General features: G+C 37.2%; 1 protein-coding gene across 6 annotated transcripts in view; it reads left to right on the top strand.

Moving 5' to 3' along the window:
• Positions 1-15882, top strand: part of RAPGEF2 (Rap guanine nucleotide exchange factor 2) — a 191829-nt gene that overhangs the window by 73017 nt on the left and 102930 nt on the right. For all 6 annotated transcript variants that reach the window (XM_061373325.1, XM_061373314.1, XM_061373376.1 and 3 more), the window contains exon 4: positions 7129-7212. In XM_061373325.1, the coding sequence (XP_061229309.1) occupies positions 7129-7212 (84 nt within the window). The remainder of the gene's footprint in view (positions 1-7128; positions 7213-15882) is intronic.

Raw genomic sequence — 15882 nt, 5'->3', positions numbered from 1 at the left:
AGCTTGGAAAATATCTCTGAGTTGGAAAGTATTTCTGCACTCTGATGTTTGACTTGTTAGGAGTCCTTCCAGCACCTGGTGTTGCTAGGCTACTGAGTCCAGAGCTGAAGGGAGAACACCACCTCTGTTGTTTAGGTCTTAGAGTAAATATTTCCTTTAAAAGAAATATTAATCAGTAATTATATGGAAGCTATTTCCATGTTTGTTTCTATTGAGACTTGCATAGTGCTTTATAGCTTATTTCATTTCAAGTGCTATCTAAAGGAGACAGCCGAGAAACCAATGACCAGAAGGTGGTCAGGGCAGCAGACACTTCAGTTGAGTATGTGCTTTCAAGTCCAGGTGCTGATTTTGCACTGAGTTGATTATCTGACAGAATTAAAACATGTTGGACAGTAGTCATCACAAAGACCTGCAAATTCTTGTCACTGTGCATCCTTAACCTTTGTTATCTCAGTTGAACCAAATGCACACAAGTAAGCATGTGCTGAACGTGTTTCGTTATTCCAGAGGTTTTAGTAGTGCTACATCTCATTTTGATGGAGAATGAGAATTAAATGGATTGCTTTCATTAAAATGAGGCTATTTCTGCAGATGTTTTAAAGGAAAATGATACATTATGGCTTGTTAGAATAGAATCGTAGAATAGTTAGGGTTGGAAAGGACCTTAAGATCATCTAGTTCCAGCCCACTTGCCACGGGCAGGGACACCTCACACTAAATCATGTCACCCAAGGCTTTGTCCAACCTGGCCTTGAACACTGCCAGGGATGGAGCATTCACAACTTCCTTGGGCAACCCATTCCAATGCCTCACTACCCTTACAGTAAAGAACTTCCTCCTTACATCCAATCTAAACTTCCCCTGTTTAAGTTTTAACCCATTACCCCATGACCTATCACTACAGTCCCTAGCAAATAGTCCCTCCCCAGCATCCTTGTAGGCCCCCTTCAGATACTGGAAGGCTGCTATGAGGTCTCCACGCAGCCTTCTCTTCTCCAGGCTGAACAGCCCCAACTTTCTCAGCCTTTCTTCATACGGGAGGTGCTTCAGTCCCCTGATCACTCTTGTGGCCCTCCTCTGGACTTGTTCCAACAGTTCCATGTCCTTTTTATGTTGAGGACACCAGAACTGCACACAATACTCCAAATGAGGTCTCATGAGAGCAGAGTAGAGGGGCAGGATCACCTCCTTCGATCTGCTGGTCATGCTCCTTTTGACAGAGAATAGAATAGAGGGAGACACCAGAGATGGTGTAGATATGTGATATTTATTGGGTCTTTTAGCACATGAACTTAAATCTGTCTTGTAGCTGAATATTTTGGAAGGCTTTTGAGCATCTTATGTGATCAGGAAATTTGGAATGTAAAATTGGAACACCTGGGCTACCGTAGACAAATGCTGTGAAGAACCAGTATGTGTGAGAGACATGTATAGAAACAAGTTATTTTTTCATGCATGTTTCTTTGATATGCTGTTAATATTGATCCTGATTTATAGTCACAAACATTGTGTACAAGGCCTGCAGATTGCTTTAAATCAAAATAAAATAATTATCTTTAGAAAATAAAACTTCAGTTTTAAGTAGGATATGTGTAGTTACCTGGGGATCTGGGAATAGGAAGCTGCCCCTTCTAGTGGAATAAGTAGCATGAAGGTTTTAATGCAAGTGCTGCAGACTCTGAGAAAACCTGCAAACTCACTGGATCGTGGAAGTCCAGAGACTTATAAATGCTTCCTGATGTTTGAATACCTCTGAAGTATCAAAGAACAGTCAGAAACATGCTAGAAAATGTGAAGCCTTAGGTCTGAAAATACTGTCTACCCGTATCAACAGTGACAGCCTAGTGATGTCATCAGAGGCCACTGCATAATTATGTAACTGAATTTTCCAAACAAAACAGTCAGTGACATGAAGTTACTTTGCTAAGTTCTGCCTTCAGCTGTTTGTGTCATTTTCAAAGTGGAGAGGTGTGCTGTCTGGCTGCAAGTTGTAGTTGCATAAAAGGACTACGTCAAGGAAGCTGGGGAGGGAAACATGATGGGAAGGCATTGCAATCCAGTCTCTGGATTTCCGTTTCTAGCTCCTGAATTCCCGTAAATCAAGATCTCTTGCATTCTGGGAAATTAAATACAGATTCCCCAGGAAATCCCCTGCTCTCAAAGGTGTGATAACACAAGAGCCAAGATTTATAGTAGCTTTCTTAAAATCTTGTGCAACTAATTTCAGTGCAATTATGAATAAGGTCAGCGCATTGGTTGCTGTTTTGGCATTGGCTTTCAGTTTTGCACCACATTAAGGCTGCTGCTAGAACCTGATTATTCTGAAAACTTTATTAGTAGGTAGCTCTATCATAGCAGCTGTAAGAAAAGAATGTTAAATCTTGATACCTGAGTGTTGTCTTCACAGAATACGAATCCTATCTTCTGCTTACGATCTCTTGCTTTTCTTAAGATTTAGGCTCTTTTCCATTGCAGTCAAATGCTTTGGGTGCACGTAGACACACAGGCGTTAATCTAGTCCTAGTGCACTAATACAAGTTACACTGTAGTGCAGCCATTGTCTTGAATCTAGTCATAGTCCTGTAGGCTCTGTAAAGGATGGGTAGAAGTTTGCATCACCAAGATTTCACTCGCTTTCATATATCTAGGATGGAATGACTAAATGTATTAATTTTTTTTTGTCTTCTGACTGCCTCTTAATGTCAACTTCTGGGTTGACTTAGTTCTGATTCTTTGCAGGATAAATTGCCTGTGTCATCTTACTTTCTTCATAATAAATCTTGCTTTCTGTAACTTGGGAAAGTGGATAGCTGTGCTGCATTCGGTACGCAATATAACTTTAACAGTCCTGAGTTTTATCCAGATGAATATCCAGAACATGGATAAACCAAGCCAAAACCAAGTTTATTTACTTTCTATATCAAGTTGACTGACAGGTGCTACTGGCCCCTCACCTCAACTGTTGCTAGGCCAAAAAAACCCCAATCTACCTCTAAGGATGCCTTTGAGGGAAAGTCATAATATCTATCCTACTTCAGCTAATTCTGGATGAAGTGCTTGCATGGACTTAATACCCTTCTGCAGACCCAGTCAGGGCTGTGTCCTGTCCCCAGAAGAACGCTTTTAAGCGCAATTCGCTGTTACCTCCTTGACAGAAGTATCCTTAGGAGGACAAATATTGTTTCTAGATAGCTCTGTTGGCTGCCAGAGGTAGGCAATATTCTAGCAGTGAAAGAAAACTCCATAATTAGGCTTCGATCTATTCTCTAGAACTCAATTTTGATGTTTAAAAACAAAGTGTAAAATGGGATTGTAAAGAAAACTTTTCAAATGTGAGTATTCTACATTGGGTAAAATAGTATTTGCATTAGTTAGTGCTCACGTGGCTCGAAGAAATGCTTAGTAGTGCAGTATAGACTACTTCTGTAGTTCCTTCTGTCTTTCATTACAGGCACAAAAGTACTGAAGAATGCAAATGCATTGTTGATGAACAAACATCAAGTGTAGTACAGAAAGCATGGGAATTTGATTGAAAGCCACCTGATGTTTAAATAGGTTTGTGGAAAGCCAAGATCCTTAAAATGAAAGAATTGCACGTGTTTTTTGTAACAGCACTGTCTAGCAAAAGCTGGCTGCCAAATGGTTTAGTTGAGCCTTTCTAAACAACTGAAAGCATAGCAAGTGTTGAGAAGTGCAGGAGTTAAATATATTTTCATATGAAAGGAATAGATCAGTCTTTCATTTGTTTGTGGGTTTTTTTGAGGGAATCGTGTGCTCTTGAGGAAGGAATGTGTTTGCTAAATGTGTGGGGTGTTTTTTGTTTTGTTTTTTTTTTCAGATGTTTTGTTCAAGACTATATTTAAATACTAGTAGTTGTAAAAAACAAAGAGAATGAAAATCTATACACATTATTTATTCTTGAAGACTGTTTTGGAAATACGATGTTTTGGTTACCAGTGAAAGCTTAAAAGAACACGCAATGTGTTTTGGGGAAGATACCTTGAATACAGACATATTTTGTACTAACGTTATGCTATTGTGACACAGCAATATTGTAGTGGGGTTTTGGATAATTAAGGAATTGAGTTCAGTATTCAGTAGATATGCATGATGCAAGTACCTTAGAAATTCTCTAATATGACTGTAAAAAACAAAAACAATTATCAAAGTACACATAAACAAAAGGAAAATAAGGATAAGTATTATTTATTATTATTATATTGTTATAAGAAAATAAGATAGTATTCTTAAAGTCTGATTTATTTTTTTTAATCAGCACTTTCAGCTGTGAAATGAACAGGTACCTCTTGATTATATATAAAGTGGGTAAAATATGATGTTCATGACAGATAAGTCAGAAGGAACAACTGTTGAAGAGCTAACTTGCAGAGAAAGTGGATAAACTTGTGAACTGGCAAAAAAAAAAAAGAGATTAAACTGAGTGAAAAGTCATGCTGTGTGTGATCAAATAAGAAAAAAAATCCTAAACTATTGCAGTTAAATGTATAATCATTTTAGTTGTTTCTTAAATGATTCAAAGGCAGATTCAAAAGTATCATTAAGAATTTCAATATTAAGCATATTGACTGGTGCCTGTGAAAACCAACGGCAAAGCAACCTCAAGCCCTTTACAAATAGGTGATTTGACAGTGTTGATCAGCTCTTAAAGAAGGGAAGTAAATTTTGCAAATCTAGTAATGTGCAAGGTTTTAAAATATTTGCTATCAATTAAATATATTTTTAATATTTGCTTCAGTTATGCATGGAAATGGCTTTTTGTAAAAGTATAAACGTATCTTCTAGATTATTTTTGCTTTAAAGTTATGAAGCCTTTGACCCCAGATGGGGTTCTTTTCTGTCAACCTACACTTACATACTTAATCAAATTACCAGGGTTTTTTTGGGGGAAAACCCCTCAAAACCCAGCAGAAAACACCAAAGCCACAAAAAAAACCATACCCACAAAACTTGCATAATAATACAATACGGTGTAATCCACATGGGAAAAATACCATTGACATCCTAAAGGAGTTACTTTCCAGCAATATGGGAAACCACAAAGTCTATAGCCATTGCTGAAAACATCTATTTTAAAACCTTTCAACTCTGCTAATTAATGCAAATTTATTTGTATTTAGAATGGCACCTATTAAAAACCAGTAACAGTAAAAAAAATCCAGCAGACTTTCAGCTCAGTAGTAGTGCTAGTGGTATGTATGCCTATCAACTTAGTGCTTACTTTGGGGGGAGGAGTGTTTAATTGGTCATAGAATTGTAGATGCGTAACTTAGGTGCATGTTTATGCTTTTGAAGTGATATTTTTGTTTGAAGTGATGGTTTTCTTGAGTTTATCTGCTTTAACTGGGTCCTCTGTACAGTGTTGATTTTTCTAGACTAACAGATTTAAGGGTATATAGGTCCATGTGAGAAGCAAGCATGTGAAGTGCACTTCAGAAACGGCAGCTTAGTGCATTTCAAGTATGTACATGAAAATGGTTTGTTGTTTTAGCTGTGACTGTGTATATCAGTATAAAGAAGTATTTCCTGATGACTTCCTTTTGAAGATGCTAATTCTACACTGGTGGCTGTGGCTGACCAGTGTGGCTTCGCTGGTCAGGTCACAGGCTGGTAGAAAAGAAATATGGGGTGTATCATCTTAATCAGTTCTTCTGTTCTTGGTCATAGGTAGTGTCCTCAATTTCCTCTGTTAATTATTCATGTTGCTGATGCTTGTCCTTTCTCTCATGGTTATATTACGTAGTGTAAAATGGAAATGGAGCACATTTTTAGACTGACTGGTTTGCTGCTTTGCTCTCAGCTCTTTCAGGCCAGCTCCCTCCCCCTCTTCCTAACTTCAGCTTTTCTTTTAGAAAGCATAATGCACCGAGTGCTGAGGAAACAGCACTCTTTGTTTTGAGGGCCCTGCTGTGTAGGTACTTCTTAAATTGAAGTTCTTCAAATGAAAACCACACTGCTAGCATGTACATAGCGTACTTAGATTTAAGACTGGGTTTTAATACTATGCTGTCATTGTCTTTAAAAGATGTGGGCTGTTCTTGCTTGAAGTTAAACTAATTGTTGTTAAAGACTTGAGACATGTAATTTTAAAAATGAAGGTGCTACAGATTAATTAAGTAATCTGCAACTCTTAGTGTTGCTAGGGATGTGGTTTTCAGATAAGAATGCTTGTGCAGTTCATAACAGCATACTTGAATCCAATTAGTGACTTTCTTTGGAAGAAGTAGGAGTAGTAAAAATTGAAGTAAAGTATACAGATTTCATAGTGTTGACTCTTGAAATGGCTCAAGACTTCTATTGCAGCTATTTCTAGTAACCTTAAACCATTTTATTTTCCTGTCAAACATTGCTTGAACTTATCCAAGAACAGTCTTAAGTCTATGAAAATGATTTTGTGTTACTCAAGGAGCAAGATCTGAATCTGGGTCTAGTTGATGAAGTCCTCATGTAGTTCCTCTATAGAATGAAAAGAGGGGAAAGAAACTCTTGCTTTTATTGGGAATTTATTCTTGTGCCAGGAAAACCCATGAAAGGGGCAGTGCATAGCAGCAGAAGATAAACTTAACTAACCAGTCTAGGTTTAGTCTAGGTTTACCGTCTGAAGGTCAGCCAGTGCTGTCTTAACTTACGAGAAGGCAAACTGATGCTGAAAGGCAAGTTTCTGTCTTGAAGAAAGGGTGAATGAGATGGCTAGAATTGGGAAAGGAAGCCTCAATTATAGTGGGGAAGATGCTGCAGTCTCTTCAGCAAGAGGAAAGTAATGTATTTAACAGAATATAATACAGTATATTTACTGTAGCTTGACTTCATTTTAATCACTTTCTGTTATATTGACTTGGATTTATGCTGTTAACAAATGTATAGATATATGCTTTTACAAAAGTGAAGGAAATGAATGAGGCATTCTAATAATGTATATATTTTTAGGTGGAAATTAGGATAGTTTGACAGAATTGCTTTGTAAATGATTGAACCGTGGCTTTCTTCCATAATGTTGAGCATTTTTGCTTCTTTATTCCTAATACAGCAGATTTGCTAGTGTTATGGGTAACTTAAATCAAATGTCTTAAATTGTGTGCTCTCTTTTTTTTTTTTTTTTTATTCCAGCCCTGATGATATTGGTACCTGTTGGTATATCCTGCTCTCTGGTTCAGTCTTCATTAAAGAATCTATGTTTCTTCCAAGAAGCAGGTATGTCAGTTATGGATGTACTGTATTCTGTATTTTAAACATAAATCATGAAATGTAGAGAAGTTTTAGAATTGAAAGGCAATGTCTTGTGCTTAATGAAACAGAGAAGTACACACATAAGCATGCTCTGCTTACATTTACTAGATAGTTGCGGTAATAGTTTTATGCCCATAACTAGAACTGAAAGCGCATCGTTGTGGACAGTGTACAAACATCCAAAGTGTCATGCAGATGCTGTCAATTTAAAAATAAAACCACCAAATACCTAACAAATGGAGTGAACTACCAAGTAATCTGTTCCTGTAAGTAACCAAACTTTGAATTGTAGGATGTAATAGAGCTGGTGATGTTTTCATGAGGCTTTACTTACTTTGTAGAAGTCTTCAATGCATTTTTTAGCATATGCTTAAGTTTTGCTACTTCTGTTTAAGGTTGTGCTTCACAAGAATGGATTTGCAACAAAGAGTGATATTTTACATGATATGAAGTTTGAGTGCGAGGTACTCAAAATTCATATTGCTACAGTAAAAAAATTATTTTGAGCTATGGAGTAAATACAAATGACTGCAAGGATTCCAGACTAAGGTGGCTGAACTTGCTAATTTCAGTGGCAGCAGAGCAGAATCACTTTAAGATGTTGGTTACATGCATATTCATTCAGACTGCTATAAAAGGCTCCTTTGAAGTAAATGGCATGTTAATACAATTTGTGAAAGGCGGAATGAAAGAATGACCTGTCTCTCTATGGTATGAATGGAATGAAAGCACTAGAAACTTCCTTACAGTTTTAAACAGTGAGAAGCTACTTCAGAGCTAGTGTTGGTGGGCATATGAAAAATCAGATGTTCAGATATGCCTTTCAGTGGGAGGGCAATGCTGGTCCTGTGACATCCGTTTGATGGTGGCATGTTCTTGGTGTAAGCAAGTATCTTGTTTCTGTAACAGAACAGGCACTGCTGATAAAATGGTATGTTTGATGCACCTTCAAACAGTCTATGCTAAAGGTGCAAAGCTGGTTATTGTAGAAAGTAGAACAACAACAGATTATGGGATCCCTGCTGCTGGCAGATGGAAGAAAATTGTCCCTTATGTCATCCATGAACAGGCAACATGTCAGGAAAAAAAGCTGGCAGCAAGTTCTATCTTGAAATGCCAGGGGAGGGGATGTATGATATCTGAATTAATGTAGGGTGATTGTATATAGTCTGTGGCAGGAATACTCTGTTCCTTTGAATTGCAACAGTGGTTGTGTTTCAGACATCTTTTGACACTTGATGAGAAGTGAGATTTAATAAGATAAATGATGAACTTGAGATTCTTCCTGGAAGAATGAACAGAAAATTGCAGGTTCTGTGACTCAAAGCAGAGCATTTCAGGGCTGTTCAATTGGAGATATTCAGAAATAATATCTGCGACAGTGTCTGAGATCTTGGTGAACTGCAACTGTGGAATTAGAAAAAGTTTCATAGTTGTGGATGGAGATAAACAGCTGTCAAATCTGGTAGCTTGGGAACCGAATGGAAGAGAAACAATCTGTTAGTTAACAAAGATAACATAAATCCATGAAAGCAAAATTAAGAAAGTTTAATTTAAAGATGCAAGTTTTTCTGGAGATCAAACACAGAGTCATTCTACTGAGAGGCTTTGTGCTCAAAATCTATAGTTATTGAAGGGTAGTTGAGGACCTTATTTAAATTTAAAGCAAGGCTAATCAGGATTTTTTACTTTGTAAATGAGGAAGCTGCAATATCTGGGCCTTGGGCTCATCTACAAATAGGAAACTTGGGAAAAGTGAGAGGGCACCCAGGCTGAATTTCTGATTTGGAACACTGGTGGGTAATAAATGATAACCAAGGTTGGAACTAGATGATCTTTAAGGCCCTTTCCAATGCAAACCTTTATATGATTCAGTGGCCTTTTTTGCTGTGTTTTTTTTTTTGTTGTTGTTACTGAGACTGATTAGCAGCAACATTAATGTAAAATTTTACAGTGCCCTATTAAAAAGGGAGTATGATCTTGTGAAATGCTGCGGTCTGGAAAGAACTGATAGTGGTATTTTGAAATCTAGAGAGTAGAGTCAGAAGTGGGCAAAAGGCAGTTACTAGATAACTGCTTAAACTGAGTATTTACATTACAGGGAGTAATAATTTTAAGAGCCTTTTTGAGCATTATGTAGTTTGGGAGTCTTGGTGGCTTATTGCTGTTAAAATGAATTTACTGTGCTTCAGTAAATGGAGCAATATCCTGATGCATCATTAACTTCAGGTAATTGGAAGAGACCTAAGCATTGCCAGGTAGAGATCATCTAATTTTGATTTTGTTTGGCCAAAACACTGTCATTTGAGTAAACGTATTGTAAATTCATATTTATACTATTTTAGTGGTAGTTTTTTTTTTTTTTTTCCCACTTTAATCCATTTTATCTTTGCCCATGTAGAGCACCACTAGGAAATTTTGCCACTTGTAAAGCTTGTGAGTAAGAGAGCAGAATGGAGCTGCAAAGTCTGTGTAGGAGCAGAAAGCAAGAAGTATGTTGCTTTCTCCAAGTCTGAGTGACTCAGAAAATTCTTGTTTCCCTCACTTTTCTTTTCCCAGAGCTTTTAAGTAATTCAACCTTCCTATTCCCAAACATCTTTCCATCCAAAACTCCTAATTTTTTTTTCCCTACCTTAAAATTATTCTTGTTTTCTGGCAGCCTACCCCATGTACCCGCAGTAAATGCTTTTGCACAGGCTCTCTGAGCTGCATCCAGTCCTCTCAGCAGGACTTAGGGAGATGCTGGCGCTGCTTATACTGCAGGCTTCCCCTTGCCTGTCCTTCTGGCTTTGTCCAGTTCAGCTTCATTGAATGATGGCTGGGCAGTAGCTGGCAAAATTTAAAATAAATGTTCTTCCCTGCCCCCCTGCCCCCCTCCCCCCCACCACTCTGAATTTCAAGAGCATTTGCTGTTCTTTGTTGGATTTCACTCTTTTAAAATCTATGTCTGTACAAGGCAGGGTAAAAGTAGTACCTAGTTAGGGCAATTCAGATAGCCGTAGTGAATAAATCTGCCTTCAATCCTGGAGGTGTTTTCAGAGTCCTGTGCTGATTTCCGTCCTGCTCTAAACTTCATGGCTGTTGGCATGTGAGCCTATAAGGAAAAGGATGGAGTGCTATTATCAGATTTATAGCTGAAATGTAGAAGTACCTTAGTGCATTTGACTGCAGATGTTCAACATATTACTTGTATTTGGGTATTGTATTAGCCTGTATTGGCTAATTTAGTTGCATTAGTTTCAGATACAGAATCCTCTGGCTGGTGGATAACACTGTAAAGGCTCCTTTGTTATGTATTATGTCAGGTAAACTTTTCTTTCCCAAATCCATTGTCTCCACGTCTTTGATTCCAAGTGTTAGATACCATTTAAAATTCTTTGGGGAGAGGCAGTGATGACTGGATTTGGCAGACAGGTAATATATAGTTAGGGAAGAAGAATGTCTTAAAATGACAAAGAAACCCCAAACAACCAAGCTGTCTGAAAGCGTAAGAAATGACCACTCCCCTGCCTTCCCACTCAGACAGAAATAAATAATAGTATAGCTGTGAAAAACTAAACAGCTTTGTAATTTACTATATAGAGTCAAAAAGTTGGTAGTTGCAATAGTTTGAAATGAGTGCCATAGCTGTCAATTTTGCCAGAGTTACATAATCTACTGAGTGACTTGTAGAACTGCTTTTAACTAGTTACTTGACAAGTCTTTAAGTCAAAACTGAAAAAAAAAAATATAAAAGTGTTCAAGATGGAATATTGGAATAAGTGAAGCCCTAAATTGAGTATCTTGCTTTGGAAATTTTAACATCAAAACCATGTCTGTTTTGTGAAAATAGTATGAGTGTTGTTTTATTTCCCTTCTGAAATACAGTTTAGTCTAGATAGAATTTCTTTAAATGCCAAGCCATCAGCTAGCAAACAGTGTTCCAAAGGTAAGGCTTGATTTTGTTTAGTTAACTTATTGTTTTTGGAAAACTTGGAATTCAGAGTTTTAAAGAATTTTGACCTGAACAATTAAAGCTAGCATTTTTTTGAGACATAAAGCTTAATCTTGTTCTCCTATTTAATTTTTGTGGATTGCAACACTGAAATTTATTCTGACAGTTTAATGTGAGGAAGATTTTCTTCTACCTCCATATCTTACTATTAATAATTTCCATACTTATTCCTTTTCTTTAATGTTTCAGGCACATATTAAGATGAAACTAAACATTCCTTAGTTCCCTGCTCTCACCACAACCACGAAGCTAGCACAAATTAACTCTTGCTCCCACTGCTGTTTCCCTTGAGTATCTGTACCCTGAAGCAGTTCACATGGTAAAATGAGGTTTATTTATGAAGTCTAGAAAATAAATTAGTAGAAAATACAACTCCCAGAAGGTAGTCCTGGCTCTCCTGTGTTTTCATGTGGTCACTAACAGCAGTAATGTGACAGTTCCTCAAAATATCTTTGGAATTGCCTCCAGCATCTCTTGGTCTGCTCCATGCTCTCATCACATTTGCTCAGCTGCTCAGACTTTCCGTGTGGTTTTAGTTCCAGGACTTTGCTTCCAGTGTAAATTTTACCATGGTCTTTCATCTTATTTGACTTGGAGCTGTACTACAAAAACATCTCCTAGATCTCCCACAGCAAACTTTCTGCTTATCTGTGGCCTCCATGACTGGAGGATGTAACTAACTCTTAGCAGATCAAAATGCAGAATTGCTGGGCAGTTTTTGTCAGGCTGGTAGGCTCTGAAAAGTATCCGTTTTTTCTGCTTTTCTCGTAGAATTCTTCCCAGGCTGTCTGGGTGGTGTGTACAGTGCTGCTCAGGCATGCTGCAGTACCAACTTGCCATGTGCAAACCTGGTTTTGCTCTTGTCTTTACTCACTCATCTATACTCTTTCTTTCCTGTAGGCTCTTCTTTTCCTTCCTTACTGCCACACCCAACCAGTTCTCCCCTCACCACTTCATGTGGTGATGGACAGCTGGGCTCCCTTTAGCAAGTTCACAAATTTTACATACGGGAGCAATTATTTAAGCTTTTTCCTCTAATTAAAAGATTGAGTTTTGAAGCTAAGAGAGCATCTGTTTTTTCTGTCTTCAAAATTAAAAGGGATGTATCTCTTTAAATATTGATGATTTAGCCCTCTAGTCTTTCCTATACTGAAACAACTTGAAAAATGGAATGGAATATCAAATTCTCTTGGAGAGCCATTGAAGAAATTATGGACTTGTTTTGACTGCATATAAAGCAATAACAGAATTCAGTTTGTCCAGAAATTGTTTGTCCTTGTCCAAGTGTGTCCAATTAACTTAAAGTAACTTCTATCAGAAGAAAGCTTAAGGATTTTGGCTTGGGTATATTTCTTTTTTGGTGGTGGTGTTTGGTTTGTTTTTATGCTTTTGTTGTTTTGTTTTGTTTTGTTTTTTGTTTTGTTTTGTTTTGTTTTACATTTTGACAGGTAATGCATGTGAGTATAATGGTGCAGGAGCAGAGCTTTTGGCTATGTACATGCATTTGTACAGTTTTATGTCCTGAAACAGTCATCCTAATTTTTTCTGATGCCTGGGACATGCTGTTTGCTGTGGTTTACATATGTAACTAATGATATGTTTATATTTTTAATAGAGAACTGTCTTTCGTTGATCTTTCAGTAAGTAAAGTTATATTGATAGCTTTAATTACAATGATAAAAAACATTTCTCAGTGTATGACCCTAATATATTTGCAAGTTAGTGTTTATTAATAATGGCTATTCTTGGCTGAAACTTAGAGCAAAACTGGTGTAACCAATGTATGCAAGCATTTAAAGCAAAATCCCCTAGAAAGTTTTTTGGTTTTGTTTTTTCCCACCAAGCAGGAGACTGAGAGTTTTAGAACAATGATTTGAAAGAGACAGGATTGTATTTTTGGGAGCTGCTAGCTGAGTTATTTAAGCTGCAGAGGGAGTTGATCAAGAGCTGTGCTAAGCTCATTCAACTTTCCCCTGTTTCTGAGTCTTGCTTATGGCTAAGTATTAACATCATCATCATGGAAGCATGAAGACCATATGTGGGATCTTTGTAAAGAAAAATAACTTCCCAGGCTATGGTTTCAACTCTTGCTCTTTAATATAAAACTTCATTTATTTTTTTATTTTATTTTATTTTACTTTATTTTATTTCATTTTATTTTATTTTATTTTATTTTATTTTATTTTATTCTATTTTATTTTATTCCATTTCATTTCATTTATTTATTTATTTATCTATCTATCTATCTATCTATCTATTTATTTATTTATTTATTTATTTATTTATTTTGCTACCTGCTGCTGCTGGATTTTACTGTGACCTATATGTTGCTTTTTATTTCTGTATCCAGCATGAAGACCATACGTGGGATCTTTGTAAAGAAAAATAACTTCCCAGGCTATGGTTTCAACTGTTGTTCTTTAATATGAAACTTCATTTATTTATTTATTTATCTACTTATCTATCTATTTATTTATTTATTTAGCTAGCTAGCTGCTGCTGTTGGATTTTACTGTGACCTATATGTTGCTTTTTATTTCTGTATCCAGCTAGTGCTGTTCTGAAGCCATGCTCACCACTGTTGCCACGGTATCATAGTATTGTTGTGGGCTGACCCCTGATGCTGTCCTTTCTTCTGTCTGCTTTGAATGCCTCATTTAAGCATTTCAGTCAGTCAGTTGAAGCTGAAGCATGGAGTGTGATGTAACAGTCTAATCTGGGAAAGACTGAGGTCATAAACTGAAGAGGGGAGTTGGGAGAAGTAGTGGAAATGTCAGTCCATTTAAGACTGAGTGTATGTCTACCATGAACTTCTAATGGATTTTAGACATTGAGAAAGTAACATTAATTGCTTTGTGCCATCTGAATCTACCTAAAGACTCTGTATGTCCTCTTGGGTAGAAATGTTTCCTTTTACCTGCAAGCACAAAATTAGACCATCACAGTGCATGCAAATGTGATTACTTTTTTTTAGACTTAAAACTCCTGGAGAAAATAAAAGCTTATTTACAAGATCGACCATTCTATTGGGAGTGCCTGATCTGGCCATCTGCTTTGATCTTGTTCATCTCCTGTTGGTATTGTGGCCAGTGTTACTAGTGAAGCCTGGAGCCCACTGAAACGTGGCATTGCTGCCTTCTTCGTGAGGTACTGGAGGAACTGGAGCTGCCATGGGTCTATCCCTGACCTCAGCTCCCTGAGGGCTGGCTAGCAGGGAGGGTTTAGAAATTTCTGAGTCTGGCTTCCTCACTTAGACACAGACAACTCTGGCTGTAGCTGAATTAGCTGAGCCATAAATTAACAGGTTCTTGTCTTGTCACGTCACCTGCTGTTACAGCAAAGTTCATGATGCAGAGCACATGCTACTTGTACCAGTAATGTCATCTGAAACTTATGTAACTGTTTGCTAAGAAGTTGGTATACAGTTTTTTTTCAAATATGAATAGTCACTTTTACAGCTAAATGAATTTGGTATTACATATGTGTTGCTTTATCCCACCCAGTTTGTCTTCTGCTGAATAATATAAGAGTTCATTGGGGTTTGAATTTGATCATCTCCCACGTGTGCTGCCAGTATCTGGGGTACTGGGAAAGAGGGCACAGCTCCTGAATGATGAGATTGGGTTGTGTATGGCATTGTTCCTGTCAAAACAATTATTTCAACACTATTGGAATTTTGCTCTTACCCAGCTGATAAAAGGTTAAGGGGCTTAATCTATTACGCTGGCATCTTTTGAAAATAAAAATAGAAATCTAGTGTAGTGGGTCTAGTGCTACCAGGCTTTCTTCCAAGTTTGTAATGGGAGATAGAGGGTAACAACAAAGCAGAAAGTGTCAAATGACCTGAATAACTTCTAAGTGAGCCTGAATATTTCTGATCCCTCTTAAGGTGGGGGAGGTTTTCAGGGATGGAAATACTCATGGTAGGAGAAAAGTCCACTTCAGAAGCCCTCACAAATGCAAGCATTGTGCTAGTTTGTAGGTGTATATCCCAGAGTTACAGATTTCTCTTTCCATATGGAAGACCTGATGATGGACTTGATATGGTCTGGAACATCTTCTGATGCTCAGGTGTGTTGGTAGAATGTTCAGAAAAACTTCATACATTGGCTGTTCTTATATTGTGCTTTATTCAAGTATATCTTCCCCATTGAAACTGCAGTTGTCTAAAAATACTAAAAAGCTAAATGCATGTATTTTAATGACAAAATTATGTTTAGGAATTTGTGATATGGAATATAGAAACAATGTAACTGTATAAATCCAAATCACTTCTTTTATGACAAGTCTTGCCGGTGAACCAACTTAAGTTATTTTTTTGTACTTGCTGTACAGATTAAGTATACTCAAATTTTTCAGTATGTTGTAAGTATGAGATAGAGCCAATGCTAAAGGAAAACAAAATCTGTGTAAACATGGATAGTAGAATTTTTATATGTAAGCATGAATATATCTTAATAGCTCAGAGTAACTGAAAAAGACCTGAAGGAAAAATTAAAATTAAGCAGAGTGATTTAACACTAGATTCATGGGGTTTAATCTTTTAGGAGAAAGAAACCAGAGAAAGGAGAGAATCCATTAAGGTAGCTGAGAGAGGAATCTATGACATCTATGAATGGTACCAACTCTGGCATCCCAGT

The sequence above is a fragment of the Neopsephotus bourkii genome, unplaced genomic scaffold (assembly GCF_033783945.1).
Source record: "Neopsephotus bourkii isolate Nb327-2 ecotype Australia unplaced genomic scaffold, CSIRO-AGI_Nbou_v1 NB_168, whole genome shotgun sequence".
Taxonomy (NCBI): domain Eukaryota; kingdom Metazoa; phylum Chordata; class Aves; order Psittaciformes; family Psittacidae; genus Neopsephotus; species Neopsephotus bourkii.
This window is presented reverse-complemented; position numbering and strand designations above follow the sequence as displayed.